The sequence below is a fragment of the Martes martes genome (assembly GCF_963455335.1).
Source record: "Martes martes genome assembly, chromosome: 4".
NCBI lineage: Eukaryota > Metazoa > Chordata > Mammalia > Carnivora > Mustelidae > Martes > Martes martes.
The window spans coordinates 104,326,878-104,345,929 of NC_137891.1; the positions used below are offsets into that span (position 1 = coordinate 104,326,878).

The following is a 19,052-nucleotide window of genomic DNA, read 5'->3' on the forward strand; positions in this document are numbered from 1 at the left end:
ATTTGTGGTTTGATAATGAAGTCTACCCTAGAAAATATCTCATATGCACTTGGGAGGAATGTGTATCCTGCTGTTCTTAGGTAGAGTGTTCTGTATATGTTAGATTAGTTGGTTTATTGTGTGAGTCCTCTATTTCCTTATCTTCTGTCTCATTCTATCATCATAAAAGGAGTACTAAAGTTTTGAAGTATTATTGTAAAACTATTTCATCCTTCAATTCTGTCAGTTTTGCTTCATATTTCATTCATTTCATATTCTTTAGGCACATAAATGTTTATAGTTTATAATCTATAAATATATTATTTTGCTCTATTAAACTTTTATTAAAATCCTTCTTGTCTCTTGCAATCTTTTCAATTTAAGGTCTCTTTTGTCAGTATCAGTAAAGCCACTCCTGCTTTCTTTTGATTACTATTTGCATGCATTATCTTTTCCCACCCTTTAAGTTTTTTTCCATCCTTTCACTTTAAATCTCTTTGTGTCTTTGAATCTAAAGTGTGTTTCTCGTAGACATCATATAGTTGAATGAGGTGTCTTTATACACTCTCCCAATTGTGTTTTGACTAAAGAGTTAAGTTCATTTATACTTAATTACTTAAAATGAGGATCTCCTATCAATTTGCCTGTTTTCTATATGTCCTATAGCTTCTTTTTTTTGTTCCTCATTTCTGCCTTACGGTCTTATGTTGAGTTGATTTTTTGTAGTGACATGTTTACTTTCTCATTTTCTTCTGTGTTTATTCTGTAGCTCTTTTATTTGTGGTTATCATTGGGTTTACATTTAACAATCCTAAATTACCACTTCTTAACTTCAGTATCAGACAAAAACTCTGGCTTTACAGTTGTCTTAACTTCATTGTTGAAGTCCCCCAAAGGACATCTTCATACATTGGGTACTCCAAAACCCAAAACATAAGTAATTATTTTAAATGTCGTTAGTCTCAAATTATGTAGAAAACAACATGTGGAGTTACTAGCCACAGTCACGATACTGGCTTATAATTGTTTTAAAAATGTATGTCTCCTAAATCATGTAGAAAACAGATATAGTTATAAACCACTATTACAATATTAACTTTTATAATTGCCCATATATTTCCCTTTATTGAGTGCCGTATTTCTTCAAAAAACTTTGAATTACTATCTAGTGACCTTTAAGTTCACTATGCAAGACTCCTTTGAGTATTTCTTCCAAAGCAGATCTGATGGTAACAAATTTTCTCAAACTTCATTTGTGATTCTTAATTTTTCCCTCACTTTTGAAGAAAGGTTTTGCTAGATACAAGATTCCAGGATAGCAGTTTTTTTTGTTGTTGTTGTTGTTGTTTGTTTTTTTCCATTTAGCACTTTGTACCCAGTGCCTTCTGGTTTTTGAAAGTTTTTGATTAAAAAAAAAATCTGCTGATAATTTCAGTATCCCCTGTGACAATTTCCTTGTAAGTTACAGTTTCCAAGATTCTGTTTTTGTCTTTTTAAAGTCTGATTAGAGTGTGTCTTGATGTGGGTCTCTCCGTTCATCTTACTGGCAGTTTGTTTAACTTCCTGGATCTCTATATTCGTAATTTTCATCAGATTTAGGAAGTTTTCAGTCATTATTTTTTCAAATATTCTCTGTCCCTTTCTCTCTCCTTTCGGGACTCCCACAGTGTATATACATCTTCTTGTTGGTGTCCGACAGGTCCCTCAGGCTCTGTTCACTTTTCTTCAATCTTTTTGCTTCTGCTCTTTAGACTTAATAATTTTCATTGTCTTATCTTCAAGTTTGTTGATTCTTCTGCCTATTCAAATCTTTCTTGGAACCCCTCTACGGTGATTTTTTACATTTCACTTACTGTATTTTTCATCTCTAGAATTCTTTTGCTTTTTAGCTTTCTGGACATCATTCTTTAATCTTTTGATCATCATTCTAAGTTGTTTTAAAGACTTTGTCTTATAGCAAATGCCATCATCTACTTCAGGTAGTTTGTAACTCTTTTGAATGGGTCATACATTCCTGTTTTGTTTGTGGTTTCTGAAATGACATTCTTAAAGTATCTTAATTCTAGAAATAAATTCCTCCCTAGGGTTTGCTGGGGTTTTTTGTTGTTTGTGTTTTTTTGAGACAGAGAAAGTGTATGTGCCCATATGTGCCTGCACATGAGCAGAGGAAGGGCAGAGGAAGAGGAAGAATCCTAAGCAAACTCCACTCCCAGCATGGAGCCTGACACAGGGCTCAATCTCAAAACCCTGAGATCATGACCTGAGCCAAAAATCAAAAGTCAGATGCTTAACTGAGACACCCAGGCAACCCTATCATTTGCTTCTGATTGTTTTTTCACTCTCTGTGCTAAGGATCAGTCTGAAGTATGAAACCTAAGGTCTTCTCAGATTTTGTTTGAATCTTTCCCTGGGCATTTGTGGTCAATTTCTCATTTTTCCCATACATGCAGTTGTTTATGAATGCCCTGGTCTTTAATGCCTGGATCCCAAAAGGGGGGGGGGGGGAGGAAAAGAAGAGAGAAAAGACAAAAGGAAAAAAATAAGAAATGGGGAATAAAGGGGATGTCAGTCCTTTTATACCCTTAGAAGTCACTTCATAGGGTGTGGATGTATATGCTTATAATGGAAAGAAGTAGAACCATGGCTTCCCACTTCTTTGCACTCCTGTGATCAAAAGCAGAAATCAGCCATCACCCTGATTCCCAATATTTGGAGGTGGAGGTTCTTTTTGCCTACCTTGATGCCCACTAGCTGTGTGCAAGCTGTCCCAGGAACACATGTACAGTTGCCTGTTATATGGCTGAGGTTGGGAAATGGGTCGCTACTACTATGTTAAGAGCTAAATTTGAATGAAATTAACTTCAATTTACTGTCCAAGCTTTTTCCTGTTAAACTGAAAGGCCTTAATAGAGTTCCAAAATAGTTACATCAAAAAAATTCTACCACTCCAATTGTCATCTGGGTGGGGAGATGAATTCCTGGTGCTTCCTACTCTGTCATGTTCCCAGTATCCTTTCACATACAAGGTTTTTTTTTTGTTTTGTTTTTTCCTGTGACCATACTTTTTTGTTCCTCTTAAATAGGAAGTGTGATAGTTAGCTCACATATAATTGTGTATTTCACTTTATATCAAACTTCTTGAAACTGTTTTTCTAAGCAGTTGGACCATTTTGTACTTCAATTAGCAATGTTTGAAAGCTGTAGTGATCCATTCTTGACAAGTGTTAGTACTGTCAAAATTCATTTTAAGCCATTCTAAGAGGCGTGTAGTGCTATACATTATTTTGGCTGTCTTACATTTGTCTAAGGTCTAATGATGTGCATCTTTTCATGTGCTTATTTGCCATCTCTAAGTCTTTGGTAAATGATCTTCAAATTTTTGTCCTTTTTTTGGGCAGGGGATTTGTTTTCTCTGAGTTTTCAAAGTTCTTTATATATTCCAGATAAAATTCAAATATATACTTTGCAAAAATTTTTCCCAGTCTGTGACTTTCCTTTCATCTTCTTAGTTATGTCTTCTGAAAAATAACACGGTTTTTATTTGATGAAGGCATATTTATCTTTATTTTTTATGGTGTTGCATATAAGAACTTGTTTATGTAAGGCCATGCAGACTTACCCTATTTGTTTCCCCCTCCTCCAGGAATTCTATACTTTTACACCTTATATCCAGCACTAGGACTCATTTTTGAAGAATTTTTTTGCATGAGAAAATATACTGATTTTATTCTCAATTCTTAGCGCATGGATGTCCAATTTATTGCAGCATCATATGTTGAAATGACCATCTTTTCTCCACTGAATTGCCTTCTCACCTTTGTCAAAAATTATGGTACATGTGTGGGTCTATTCCTGGATTTTTCTGTTCCAATGATCTGTGTCCATGTTTGCCAATACGACAACTTGATTATCCAAGCTTTCTAATAAGTCTTAGAATTAGGTAGTCTAAGTCACCCAATTTTTTTTTTTTTTCTGGCTATTCTAGTTGTTGCTTTTCCAAAGAAATTTAAATCAGCTTGGTAATATCAACACAATATACTGCTAAGATTTTTTCATAGTAATGAATCAATTTGGCAGAGTTGATGTTCTTAAAAATCATGAGTCTTTTTTTTTTTTAAGATTTTATTTATTCATTTGACAGACAGAGATCCCAAGCAGGCAGAGAGACAGGCAGAGAGAGGGAAGCAGGCTCCCCGCTGAGCTAAGCAGAGAGCCCTATGCGGGGCTCGATCCCAGAACTCTGAGATCATGACCTGAGCCAAAGGCAGAGGCTTAACCCATTGAGCCACCCAGGCGCCCCAAAAATCATGAGTCTTTTGACTCATGTACACAGTATCTCTCTCATTTAGATCTTCACCTGTCATTATCAAAATTGGTGAAGGGCTGTCAGGGTCAGTACCCATTTTGGTAGACTTCTATTATTTGTTTTGGTACTACTGCAAATGGTATTTTTTAGAAAAAAAATTTGATATCCACTTACTGACTTTTAATCTTGCAACCTTGCTTACCTTACTTATTAGTTATAGGAGACTTAATTCTTTGGGATTTTCTACATAAACAATCATGTCATCTCTGAATGGGGACAATTTTACTTCTTCATTTCCAATTTGTATGGCTCTTCCTTTTTTGTTTTATGCACTGGCTGTTAGATGTTGAAAAGGAATTGGTATCTACTTTCTTACCTTGTTCTCAATCTTGGAAGAAAATGTTCAGTTTTTTAACCATTAGGGTAGTAGTAAGTTTTGTAAACACTATTTGCCAGATTAAGGAAAGCTCTATTATTTACTAGGAATGTTTAATTTTATCAAATGCTTTCATTCATTAAGATGAGCATATGCTTTTTCTTCTTTGGTCTATTGATATGGAATATAGTTGATTTTCAAAGGTTGGACTAGCCTGCATTTTCCAAGATAAACTGCATTTCATGATTTAAAATACTCTCCACATAGTGCTTGATTCAGCTTCTTTAATATTTTGATGAGGAATTTTACATTTACTCTCATGAGAAATAATGGTAACATAGTTTTCTTATATCTTGTTTTAGCATCAGGGTAGTACAGAACTCATAAAATGAATTTGTATGTGTCGTATAGAATTGTTGGTTTCATTTTACATTCAGCAAAATTAACCCAGTGACACTATCTATGCCTTACATTTTCTCTGAAAGAAAGAAAGGAATATTTTTAACTATGAAGTAAATGTATTAAGTGGATGTAGGATCATTCAGGTTGCTTACTTCTCAAACAGCTTTAGTAGTTTGTCTCTTTTATGATACTGACCCATTTCAATCAAAGTTGGAAATTTGCAGAAATAAATTTGTTCAAAATATTCCAAATATTTTCTTACAGCTCTGGGGGTGTTTTTTCTTTGCAATTTGGCTAGAACCTTTTCAATGTTATTGGTCGTTTTAGGAACTAGCTTTGTTTACAATATTTTCTATTGTTCTACTTACAAATTCACTGATTAATGCTTATTTTTACTTCCTTTATCTGCTTGCTCTGTATTTACTTTGCTCTTCTTTCTCTAGTTCCTTAATGTAGAAAGCTGAATCATCAATCTGGATTTTTCTTCTTTTCTAAGATAAGCAAATTCCCTTTAAACACTCCTTTGGTGTATTCCACAAATATCTGATCAATTTTCACTTTCATTCAGTTCAAATACTATCTAATTTCTCTTAAGAATTCTGTCCTGATCCACGTTATTTAGAAATATTGTTTAGTATTCAGAAATTTAAGCATTTTTCAAATCTTTCTTTGCTGATACCTAATTTATCAACTAAGGTCAGGGAAAATTATATGATATATTAAGGTTTTGAACTTGTTAATGTTTTATGGTATCATGTGTTCATTATTTTTCAGTTCTTGGAAAGGACAGAAAATGTTCCAATTTTTATCCATAAAGACAGGTACATACATATTCAAAATCAAAAAGTATATTACGATATTAAAATTTCATGTACAGCAATTGTGAAAAAAAATTCTAAAAATGTTCCTTTGGGGAGGACAATATGAAAACAGCTGCAAAACACTGGATTAGAGGTGTTCCACTATTTTATTTTCATTCAAGTTGTGATATATGTCATACAGAAAAATGTAAAAGAAAAAAAAAATTACAGGCCCCAAGTCCCAAGATCCAGATTTAACAGATGTTAACATTTTACCAAAATATTCTTCAAATAACTTTTTAAAAGAAACGTACAATATATACAACACTGCGTAATTCAAACCTCAATCTTTCCCTTCCACCCTTTTCTTACATAGCAGCATATTAAATGTCTCCATAAGTAATTTTAATATTTTGTGTATCTTTTTTCTATGCTCTGAGAAATTTCATACAATAAATTCCTTGCTCAGACTTTCTTGAATTCTTAAGATTTTCAAATATCCAGGTATCAGTGCTATATTATTATTTGGAAAAATTAAAATTTCTTGTGTAGTTAAATACCCCTTTTCTCACTGTTGCAGTTTTGGATATTAACCCCTTTCAATCACAGATGTTCTAAAGTGTTGTTTTTGTTTAATCCCCTTGCTTTACACCAAGGTATTGAAGCTTATGCTTGTTGGATACAGAATCTCCCTTTCCCAGGATTTTTTTTTCCCCCCAAATTTGGTTGAGTTTGAGCTGTTTATTTTAGATTCCCTACTGGTCTTTACATGAATGCCCTACCGTTAACAACAGTTTGCTTTCAGGAAATGTCAGAGTAGCATATATATATATAGTAGCTTAAGTTTTTGGAGTACACTATTCCTCCTGAGATCATCAGTTCTCTTATGTGCCTAACATATGTGGGTGGCTCTCATCTCTCCTAAACAATCATACTAAGGTCAATACTTTTTTGTTTTATATGCATTAATAAGTTATAGGTATAAAAAAGTATCTTATTAATTTACAGCTGAAGTTTACTAGAAAAAACAAAACAACCTTCTCCAGTACTCATAATGGGAAGTGCTCACTTCTTATAAAGTGGTTAAGATCAAATTGCTCCAAGCACTCAGTACAGTGCCTTTTGAATTTCAGGTTCTTAATATGTTCCCTTACTTCTTTTAAAAGCCTTGATTATCTCTTGATACTGATTTTAAAGGAGTCTCATTTGCATAGCAAATACTTTCCAAATCATCTAAAGCAGTAAACTGAACTAAGGCCTTTTGTTTGATTTACTTGATCAGGTTTATGCTGATTCTATTCATGCTACTAACAGTAGGAGGCAGAGCCATGCTACTAAATTGGAATGAAGAGCACTTACATTAGTCTGAGTGACTCCTTTAATTTTATACCATATTTGTCTCACTTGCATCATACCATTCCCAGCCTTCATAGAAGGCATAAGTGGAAAACCACCATGTGGAAATATGAGTTTTATATATTATACACTGTAATAAAACATTTGTTTTTGGCTGTGTACTACCTACTTTCTCTCTTGATTTCATAGCTCTATGCTTTTCCTTTGGAGAAGGCCTTTAAACTCTCACTTCATGCAGTTTATATGAAACTTCAGTACTTAAGGATGACATCTATGACACACAGTTAGTCTGTAGAGCGCCAGATCCCTCCAGCAAAAGGAAAATGTACTTATTTCAAGCTTATTTCATTTAAAGTAACTAAAAAATTCCATGACACACTAGCTGTTCAGGCTTTTGCTACAGGTTTAAATTATTAGTACTTCTCCATGATGAATTAAAAAAAAAAAAAAACAAAACAAACAAACAAAAAAAACAACTAACTGAAAATGAACTATCATCACAATTATCAGGATAATAGTTATTAGCAGCTCCAGGCATAGTCCTACCTAGTTAAAAAAAAAAATAAAAAAATAAAAAAGAATCTGTACAAGAACTGGAAATCCTTCTGATTGGACCTATTTGGGTCATATCCTCAATTTATGAAACAGAGTGGAATGACATTATCCACAAACAGGTTAATTCCTAGACACCAACGCTCTTACACTTGTCAAACTCTCATGGTCTAATTGTAGCAAGGAAGTGTGGGGGCCAAGGACAGGTAGTCCCAAATGTGCCACTCTGACATACTAATTATTAAGAATGCTCTTTCCCTTCCCACCTTGTCTCCAGAAAGCAGGAAATAAATCTCCCATGTGAAAGGTACTCTCCCTGAGATATCCTTATCATGAGATTGGGAATTCAGAGGTAAAAAAAGTTGTATAAATACGTCTTACTACTTTTAGTAATTTACAATTATAGCCCAAATTCTGTTTAGAATCCTTTACTATTTAAAGCTTCAAAACTTAAGTTCTCTTTATCTTGTCAACTCCTTGTTGATAAATGTCTCTTCCTGCTCAAAGCAGGAAGTTAGGTTCTAACAAAGTAGCTGGGAAAGTCAGAGGCCTATCCTGGCAGCATTCCACAAGAAACCTGATCAAACCAGACAGGTCCAATATGATGGATACCATGACAGTAAACCCCTGACCAAATTAGGAAGAAAAAGTACAAAACCCTGCTTCCTGCCCCAAGTAATAAATATTCTACCCTCTAGTTAACAACTGTCAATAAAGACAGAAACCCAATCTTCAGAGCACATAGCACTCATGCACGCTCACTCTCTCTCGAGCTCACTTGCTTTCCTATCTCGAGTGCACTTTTCACTTTAATAAACTTCCCCAGTTATGTAACTTATCTACTGTGTTGAGTGTGTCCTTGAATCTTTTCTCAAGATAGAGAACTTCTGGTGACTCCTTCAGGATAGGCTAGGTTGAGGACCCAGGGTCCAGGGTCTCTGCAGTTCACCTGGCAACATCTGCCTAAAATGCATAAAAGCACAGGACTTGGACATTTGAGACTCAATGCTATTATTAGGCCTCCATGTACACTTAATTATAATTTGTTTTTCCTACTCCTAATCTGTTTCATGTCAATTTAATTCTTAGACCAATTAGAAGAATCTTGAAGGAAATTTTTTCTTCCCCAATAGTTAGCTAGTTGGCAGGATAAACTTTAATTGGCTAAATATTATTCACCTTGGGATTGCTGTAGCTGAGGAATTCTGGGACATCTGACGAACAGCTAGCAAAGGTAAGATTTCTTACCATGTCAGTCTCCTGGAATCTGTCTGCAAGATCTGGTGAAGCAAGAGTGGTGATGGTCCTTTTTCTTTCTAAATCTGGATTAGCAGGAGAAAATATTTTTGGAAATAGTTCCATGGGCTCAGCAGCTCTGATAAATTCGGTAGAGTACTCTCTTTCCTCCCAGAGATGGTCACTAATTTTATCTTTTGTGTTGTTATAAAAAGGAATTATTATAGGGACATACCAGCATAGGCCCTTATAAGCCTGCTATTCAAACTAACATTATAGACTGTTGAGTTCACGGTTCTCAACAGACTGGTATTATGTTTCGACAAACTTTGCTGTGGGTCCCACACATAAAATCTGGATAAGGGTTTTCCTTTTGTCTTGAGAACTTGCTTTATTCTCTCTGGTCTCCACCATGCAGACAAAGCACTTACTGGAGTATACCTTGGTAGCCAAGTTAAGAGTGGGGTTCTAAGACAAAGTTGCTAGTGGCACTCTCTATCTGGCCATGACAGCCCTCAGAACAGTAAGTCATAACAGGTTCTAGTCCATAAGGGACTTTTGTGCTCTTAACCTTTGTGCTTTGTTAGTGCTGAAGTGTCCCATTTCAGTAGCACCTGCCTGGTGTCACAGATTAGTAGTAGGTCTATGACTGGAGGCATTTCAGGTTTTTGTGGGTGACTAATGACACTGTTTTCACTGAAGCATCCTTACTGCCTGTGTAACAAAAGCATTTGCTTTCTTAAATTACTTCTGGGAATAAACTTTTAGATCATGGGGACTGCATCATCTATGCCCTCCCCAGGGATGCCACTTGCATCCATGGCCTAAGCCTAGAACGTGTCGCTGGGTCTTTCCATAAAAAGGCTTATTTGTTTGAGTTGCTTTAAAATTAGTAAGATCCTGGACACCTGGGTGGCTCAGTTGGTTAAGTATCTGCTTTCAGCTCAGGTCACGATCCCAGGGTTCTGGGATCGAGCCCTGCACTGGGCTCCCTGCTCAGCGGGGAGCCCGCTTTTCCCTCTCCCTCTATCCTTACCTTCCCTCCTTGTGCTCTCTCTCTCAAATAAATACAATATTAAAAAAAAAAATTAGTAAGATTCTACTCAACGGTCAGACAATAAATCTCTTAAACTGGCTACATTTCAAAGGAAAAAAAAATCCTTATACAGAGCTCTCAATTATCTTATTAGTATACTTACTAGGGTTAGGGACTTAGGGACTCCCTTAATAAAGTGAAAGAACAGAAGTTAGACTAAGACAAAAACTGATGTCCACATCCAAGGTAAATTCTTCTTAAAAACCAGGTCCATCCGCCTGTTTTAACTTACCCTTCCTTATAAGATTTACAGAGAGCATTCTAGCCTAAATGCTAGAGTCAAAGTACGTAGGTTACTCATACAAATGCTAAAACTCATGAAGTGAATATAACAGAACCACTGAAGACATGTGATGAGGCTCACTTTGCTATTTCTAAATACTACTCCTACTTTCTAAAGCTCTGCAATCAGGCTCTGCCAGCTTTAGGCATTCTTACGTCATGTCCTTTGCAGATGTACCCTGGATCCACTCCTCCCACCCCAAACCCAGGAGGGAAAAAATTTCATGTCCCTTGGATAGCAGCAAGTCTTAGCCCAATTTTACCTCCACTTTTAGAAGATCCCACCAAATTTAAAGAGAAATTGGAAAGACTAGTAGCCATTCACATCCTTCCCACTACCAAAGAAAACAGATGACCATAATTTTTCCTGGCCCTCCTACAATTCAACAGCAGAAGGCTGATATTCAGGGGCTAAAGAAGCCAAGACTGAATTGTGAAGAAAGAAGGCTTTTGTTAAAATGATTTATACAGACTTTTTCTTTTTTTTTTTTTTTTTAACAACGATATAAATCTTCTGATTCCTACTTTATTTGGAAATCTTCCTCATCTAAAGAGGCAAGTTTAGTTAAAAAGGCTAATCAGCCTCTTGATATTCAGGCTGTAATTCAGTTCTTTCTGGGAATTAGCAACAACTTTGCCTGCTAATCTCTACAAAACCAGAAATACAACTCTAGAAGTAATCCCCCCACCCTGCCTGCCATCTCTACCAATCCCAAAACCTCACCTATTCCTCTTAAAATGCTTATAGGTATTATAAAAAACTAGGATACTGAAACAGAATTGTCCTGTACTTAAGAAAAGGAAAGAAAATTCTAAATAGCAATTACCCTATAATTCCTGGGGGGCAGGGGGAACTTACATTCTTTCTGTCTCTTGAAGTTGTAAATCTTTTATCTCTGAAGTGTGAACATAGCCCGCAATTGTCTAAGTCAAGGAAAAAAGAAGGAAGTAGGTCTTTCTAAAAAATAGAACTGCAAAAGGGTTCTCTTGCCCCTTTTCTCCTCAAATATTAATAAAAGTAAGGTTTCTGCATCTGTCAGTATGTGTCTATTGTGGCTATATGGCATTTTCTACCACCAGTTAGAATTGCTAAAATTAATTTATAAAAGAGCTCTATTTGATTGGCTTAAAGAAAATTAAGCACTTATATAAGTTTTGTATTCATAAAAATTCTCAAAATAAAAAAGAAAATCCAAATGAATTTCAAGTTCACATGAACTGGGAAAATATTCAGTATTAAAGCTAACTTAAGGTTAAGAAATTAGGAATATGTCTCATGTAAATTTAATTCTTAGAACAGCTAGAACAACCTTGAATAATCGAGGCAATTTTTCCTCTCTCAGAAGAAATAGAAGTGCTGGTCATCAAAGAGGGTAGATGATTGAAGTCTTGTCTAAGTCTTGTCTAAGACATCAAAATCTTTGTATCACCCGTAATTGGTGTAAGTTGAGAACCACCACAACCACTACTACAAGACTTAGTATTTATTGAAAACTTGACTATAAACACACTCACACACATACATATACATACACACACACCAGACTTGTTTTATAAGTATTTTATATTCATCAAATCAACTTTACAACAACCCTATGACAAGTATTGATTATCTCCATGGAAACTGACAGAACCTACCCAAGGCCATAAAGCAATTAAACCTTAGAAACAAGATGTGATGTCAGAATCTACACCTATAAAACCACTGTAATATACTAGTTTTATACTAGTATATGTAACTAGTATACTAGTAATATATAGTATATATACTATACTGATATATATACTATGTATATATAGTATATACTATACTAGTATACTAGTTATATATACTAGTATATAAACTAGTATAATAAACTAGTAATATATTAGTTTTCAGTAAATTAGGCTGAATTTCCTGTCACTATAGAAAGATGGGGACTCAAGAGTTTTATAAATTTATTTTTTAAAATATTACTTTTTGCATATCTAACAGAATCACATGTTCTAAGGAATAATTTTACTTAGATCTTGGCTCACTATTCTTGTCATAATAATTTTGAAATGCACTTAGATGATCCTTTTAATACTCAAGTTTCTTAATTTCTTTAATTCATCTCCTTCCATGACCCTGTTTTCACTCAACTACCATGTTTAGATCCTAGAACTTATAGTCACTAATTACTGTATTCTCTATGCCTTTGTCAATTTATTTTATTCTGTTATTTCAACCTCCCAAACTTCTACTTACCACCTCTAGTAAATAACTCAACACATCTTCAATCATACTACAATCTATAATTGATCATACCACTTTCCCATTGTTTCTCAACCTTCATTTCTCACTTTGCTCTTTACCCAGATCTCTATGTCTTTTCTTTATAATCATTCCCTTGAATATACCAACACATTTTCCTTTCTCCCACTTTGTTGTATTCATCCAGGAAAATCCCAACTTTCATTAAATTCAACTCTCGTCTACTTAGTGATAGCACCAAGGCTAAACATAATTGAAAATACAGAATCATTTGACCAGTCTCACTTAAATTAACAGACTTCAACTGACCTCTTTAAGTACCATCTAGCCATCTTTCTAATAATCTATTCACTCTGCCACTTCTCTAAGTGTCTATTTTACACCTTCTTTTCTTTCCTCAATCCAATACTCTTTCCCTCTGTGACCTTGCTTCCTATTTCACCAAAAAAATATAATACAACTTTTACATGGTCCTCCTATATATCTAGTAAACTACAAATATCTGGACCTTCATAATCTGTCCTTTCTCCCACTGCTACTACGTTTACATGTCCATCTGTAAAACTAACTTCATTTTTATACTGTATTTATAGCTCCTCCTTCTCCCTCCTGCATCATATTTGTCTTTTCCTCTGCCAGATTAGGCCTACTGGATTAATCCACACAAACCTGCTATATCTTCAATCTTTATAAAACAAAACAAAATAAAAAACCTTGATACTACATCCCCCTGCATTAACAGCCCATTTCTCCATCCCTCTGAGAGCAAGACTCTCCAACACAGTTGCCTTCAAAATTCTCACTATATTAACTTCCTCTCAACCATTCTCTTTAATACCTCTTCTCATTTCTTCCATTCATCGAATCAGTTTGTCAAGAAGAAATCTGTCAAGAACATATCTGATATATTTCACCACCCCTTCCTACCTGAGATACCTTCATTTGGCTTCTACCTCTTCTTCATATACCCGACATCTAAAACTGAGCATGTCCTAGGGTTCACTTCTCCATACTTCTAAATTCTATCCTTAAAATTCCCATTTTCCTTACTTTCACAATGCTTTGAGGAAAAAGTTGTGATTCACAACAGCATTCCAACAAAGACCAAGTCTTTGGGCATTGATTCTGGTGAAGTTATTATTATATACTCACAGGGCAGTATTAATAAGAATTAAATACATCAGTTTCCTTCTTAACACATAGATGAAGGTAATTCCACTAAGATAACAGATTTTGTATGGGAAACATTTACAACCTTAGGTGATGATAATCTGATCGATTTGGGGGCACCAAAATAAAAGACTAAATTAGGGCAAGATACAAATTCCCTCAACTGGGGGAAATCTCCCACTACTTCAACAACAACAACAAAAAAAACCAACAATAAAAAAACAACGAAATTCATAGCCAAATATAACCACTCCTAAAATAATTACAAGAAGAAAGAAATAATATTACTATAAAAAAGCATGTTTAAGTGCATTGGTATGCAGGTAAGAGTGAAAAAAGGGCAGTATCTGTAATCATAAAAGAAAATTTCTGTTTAGTATTGTAAAATTACCTTGAAAATTTTATGCAATTATCAAACTACACTTTCCAAATGTGGTAAACATAAAAAAAAAAATAACATTATTTTATTGGAAAGAAAATAATTTATTATATATGAGGAAGAGGATTAAAATACATGTAATATATCTCCAATAAACTGATTTAAATGCATATAGACTTAATTTTTAAATATACTTTAAAAGCTGTTACGCACAGTTCCATAATCCAGATGTCACTTTCTTTTCCTTAAAGTTGGAAAGCAGTTGGAAGACATGGAATCAAAAGGAACCTAAAACACCATAAGAGTTCATTAAAAATAATTATGATTATAAAGCAGTTTATTAGTTTTAAAATAACTAAAAGCTAACATGTTTATATTTAGAAAATTAGTGAATCATGTCAGTACTAAAAATTTTTAATTGTCTAAATAAACTGCTTATACAGAAACTGATTAACATTAAAAAATAAAACATTTTAACTGTCTCTACAAAAAACAGCAATTTCAGTATCTATAAATTTTTATACTCTTGAGTGATAATAATTATTAACAGAATTTTTATTGTTTTCCTAGTACTAGCAATAGCAGGATTTGCAAGAAATGCAGAGGCTCCAATTCTTGATTTTCCTACATAGAGAAGGTTGGATGGCTAGGTTGTAGTAAGCATCTAACCATTTTAATCTAACAAACTAGTATCCAAACTGGTCAGCCCTTGGAACTACTAAAGACACCTTTTCAAATTAGATTCTTGGTCCCATTCCCAGAAATTCTGATTTATTAGTTTCAGGAGAGAGTCCAGGAATTTCTGAATTTAAAAATCCTTCCTCAATAGTTCTCAACCTGGGTCACACATTAGGTTTGAAATATTCCACTATCTATGCTGTATGCCAGACCAATTAAATCAAAATGGAGAGAAACCCAGGTACATTTTAGCCTTTTCTTCCCTTCATCAGATTTTTTTAAGTTTCCCAGGCGATTCCAAAATGTGGCCAAGATTAAGAACCACTGTTTCGGGTAATTATGGTCATCAGCCAGTCTGGAAACCACTGTTACTACATATACCTACCAGATTTTTTTTTTTTTTCCACTTAATGTGCTACCCTGAGTAAGTATTATATCGTCTTCCCTCTGTTCCTCTTTTCTCATTCCTTTTGTTTGTTTAGAAAAAGAGGGGGAAAAAAAAATACTTCTACTTGCTATCTGTTTCAAAGGAAATATCAGTAATAAAACCTCAGATGTGAGGTCTGCTACTCTTGGAATTTACAAAGAAATTCAGTTATTTTAATTTCCAATATATATACTTTTTCAAAAGAAAAAATCCTTTCCCCAAACCAATTTTATAATACATTATATAGAACACCTAAACCAGATATATCATAAAACAGAAAGCATATGTTATTGAAACAGGTTTAGGAAATACATAAATATAAAAAACAAGACTAAATTCTATGTTGAAGCAGATGCATACATTCTCCAAGTAAATAAGTTGACCTGATTCACTAACTTTCCCTGGAAAAATTGCATAACCTCAAGAACGGCATAGAAAATTCAGCAACAGATCTAAAAAACATGTAAGCGATTTGTCCAGTCAACATTGCTAATTTTAGAAATATCTCACTGGATAAATTATAAAAAATTATTGCTTAACCTGAATCAATGAGTAGGGGAGGGACAAAACATTTCTAGGAAAAACAGAAAACACTGCCCCAAAAAGGATACAACAAGAAAGGATACACTTTGTATGACAGTAATACAGCAGTATTTACGCAGGAATGCTTCTAAAGAAGAACAGCAGAAGGCAGTTTAATTTTTTTTCTCAGTTTTCACACACTAGATTTATAAATAAATGATTTTTTTAAACACACACTGAAAACTGTTAATTTTGTAACCATTCCACTAACGTATTTGTAAGAATTCTGACTATACCAGTATAGGTACCTCACAAAATTCAAATATTTAAGGCATTTCACAAAAGAAATAAACATTAAGCAAAATTTTTCCTTAGTTATATGGTTTTTTTAGCTTAACACCATTAAAGTTGACTGAGTTACTTCATGTTCTTCCAAATATAAAGGCAAAAAGATTTAAAATAAAACAAAAAATGTTTCCACTCAAGTGTCTTAAATCAAACAATATAACACAAACTTTGAAGTTTAAAATGGTTAATTCTATCTTTTTTAACCATTAAATTACTTAAGAATGCATTAAAATTACTTGTTTGAAAGGCAAAAGATTTCATTCCACAAAAAAAATGTAAATATTTCTGTGACATGTGTAATTAGTAATGCAAATTCTTAGGCCCTGTTAAGAGTGACCAACTTGTCTTGGCTTGGTGGGCACTTTCCCAGCATCAGCACAGGAAAACTGGCATGATTGACTACACAAGGTTCCTACTCCAGACCTACTGAATCAGATACTCTGCGTGAGGGTGAAAAGAAGCCTAGCTAACTGTTTTATCAGCCCTTCAGGTCACTATAATATATGTTAAAGTTTAAGAACCACTGCCTTTCTGTAGGTTGAAAAAGTTCTAAGACAAAGAAATATCCCCCTCATAAATCCATTCTCCAAACTTAATTTTATATACAGATGGGCTTTAGTCTGTAATTACAATTTTGAAATTTATCGGGAATTAGCTGCATAGTGACACAAAGAGAGTGATAGAGACTTGGATGGATAGATGGATCAAATGATTAATTATCCTTTAAAAACCTTAGGAGATACCTGAATTATCACTCTAGCAGGCTTTTATACTTCCTTTATTTTATCTCAAGAAAGTCTTGTTCTTTCATTATGTTATATCCACACTTACCTTCATTAATTTTTAACACTTCCTTTTTCCTTCTTTAGAATCTTGTTTTGGTCTAGCAGATCGAGCAAACTGCTAATATTCAAAAATTAAGGTTCTTTCACAAACAGGACAGTAATTTTCTCTAAATAATTATTAAGAACTACCTAATGTATGATAGGAGTAGTTTTTAAAATCTGTCTCTTACACATGTCTTCCTACTCTCAGCCATTTGTCAAAAAAAAAGTTTCTTGAGTGCTTCCTACCTGCTGCCCATGATTTGCTAAAGTAAAAAATGTACCTTTCCTTCATAATTTTTTACAGCTGGACCTTGACTCCATCTATCCCACTGATTTCTATTTTGCAAACTGTATTAACTACTAAAAGCAGAATGTTTAACCAATGATATATTTTGGTCATTAAAATTTTCAAATAGAAATATGAATTATACTATAATAAAACATAAAACAAAAACTACAATGAATCATATCTTTTTTTAATGACTCCAAGTGTATTTGTAGATACTGTAGTGTTTTAGGCTTAGCCTAAAAATGTGTTTCTGAGGTATATAAATGAAATGTTAAGACATGGCTAAATTTTAATACCTTCATGCTACTGAGGTTCCTTTATTTACACCCATGTGACCCAGTTAAGTATGTTTATAACTAATCTCAAGCCAGAATACCGGTTGTTCAGTTTTCTAAAGGATAACTTAAAAATCAGTTTCAAGGAGCGCCTGGGGTGGCTAAGTTAAGTGTCTGCCTTAGGCTCAGGTCATGATCCCAGAGTCCTGGAATCAAGCCCCGCATTGGGCTACCTGTTCAGCAGAGAGCCTGCTTCTCCCTCTCCCTCTGCTGCCACCCTAGTTCTGTTTGTGCTTTCTCCTCTATCCCAAATAAATAAGTAACATCTTAAAAAAAAAAATTAGTTTCACATACCCTTCTACTAAAAAACACACTGTCTTTGGAACGGATTATTTAAAGGATACAACCACCATAGGTTTTCCGAAAAGAACATATCCATTAGCTTCCTTTAAGGCTTTTGCTGCTGCTTTTTCATTTGGAAGTCCAATGAAAGCCTGTCCTTTCATGCGACCTTCTTTCATCAAACGAATATCAAACCTAGAAGTGAAGGAGAAAAAGAGATTTTGATTTGAAGAGTATCAAACAATTCTGATCACAGGAAAATGTGTTGAACATTTAAAATGTTTGCTATTTCAGAGTAAAAATGACCATACTGTCTTATTAGAACATTACTCAGACTTTCTAGAGTTATGTTTTGTTTTGTATACTGTTCTAAAACTGATTCTAAGTAAGTCTGATAATGAGCTTATACCTATCCTTCAAAACTATGTTAAGTGTATTTATATAATTTAAAAATTATAATACTAAAAACTATAAAAGCAAACTTAAATTTTTACTTCATATTTCAATGTTTAAAATATTTCATACAGCCAACTATTATCCACTCCAGAGACAACTACTACATAATGAGAATACAAAGGCTGAGAGGAACCAAAGAAAAGTAACATAGAACTTTAGTGTAGGAAATGACCTTATTTATCATCTAGTCAAAATCATCATTGTACAGAAGTCTACAGAGAGTGACTTCTTCAGTCACAAAGATAGCTAAAATTAGAGCAAAAACACAAACTAGATTTTTTTATTCCAAATGTAATGTTCTATTATTCCATAACATATTCATTTTCAACACTTTTGGGAAAATGATATTCAAAAATCAGAAAAACCAGACCATAATTTACAACTAAAGTACTTCCTACAATCACAATAGTCTATACAGAGCATTAAAAAATGCAGCAATTTTTTAAATTCACACTAGTCCCAAGAAAAACAATTTATTTATGATTTTGATGTACATACAGCTTTCTCCACATATAGAATTATTTTCCCCCTCAAATTCTAATTACAGCAATACTAAAAATAGAAGAAATGGATGTATATAAATATTTATGTAAATGAAACACTTCATACATTTTTTTTTTCCTGTTTCTTATAATCATGATTCAAAGGTAGCAACAAGAAAAAGGACCAGTATTTTGCATGAGTAGCAAAAGAAATTTTTGGTATACTGCTAAGAAAA

General features: G+C 33.8%; 2 protein-coding genes across 7 annotated transcripts in view; both read right to left on the bottom strand.

The window, feature by feature from the left end:
- The window catches only part of LOC308342481 (pancreatic alpha-amylase), a 41,853-nt gene extending 26,258 nt beyond the window's left edge, over positions 1 to 15,595 (bottom strand). Inside the window, exon 1 of one of the 2 annotated variants that reach the window (XM_080802936.1) lies at positions 14,384 to 15,595. In XM_080802936.1, the coding sequence (XP_080659062.1) occupies positions 14,384 to 14,391 (8 nt within the window). In that variant the 5' untranslated portion in view covers positions 14,392 to 15,595. The remainder of the gene's footprint in view (positions 1 to 14,383) is intronic. The other variant, XM_080802935.1, reaches the window with a different exon arrangement.
- RNPC3 (RNA binding region (RNP1, RRM) containing 3) overlaps positions 12,708 to 19,052 on the bottom strand; it is a 28,744-nt gene continuing 22,399 nt past the window's right edge. For 3 of the 5 annotated variants that reach the window (XM_080802941.1, XM_080802939.1, XM_080802937.1), the window contains exons 13-15: positions 17,941 to 18,073; positions 16,977 to 17,048; positions 12,708 to 14,458 (exon numbers count right to left, since the gene is read on the bottom strand). In XM_080802941.1, the coding sequence (XP_080659067.1) occupies positions 16,989 to 17,048; positions 17,941 to 18,073 (193 nt within the window). In that variant the 3' untranslated portion in view covers positions 12,708 to 14,458; positions 16,977 to 16,988. Of the gene's footprint in view, positions 14,459 to 15,128; positions 15,946 to 16,976; positions 17,049 to 17,940; positions 18,074 to 19,052 lie in introns of those variants that run through there. The other 2 variants (XM_080802938.1, XM_080802940.1) reach the window with 2 other exon arrangements.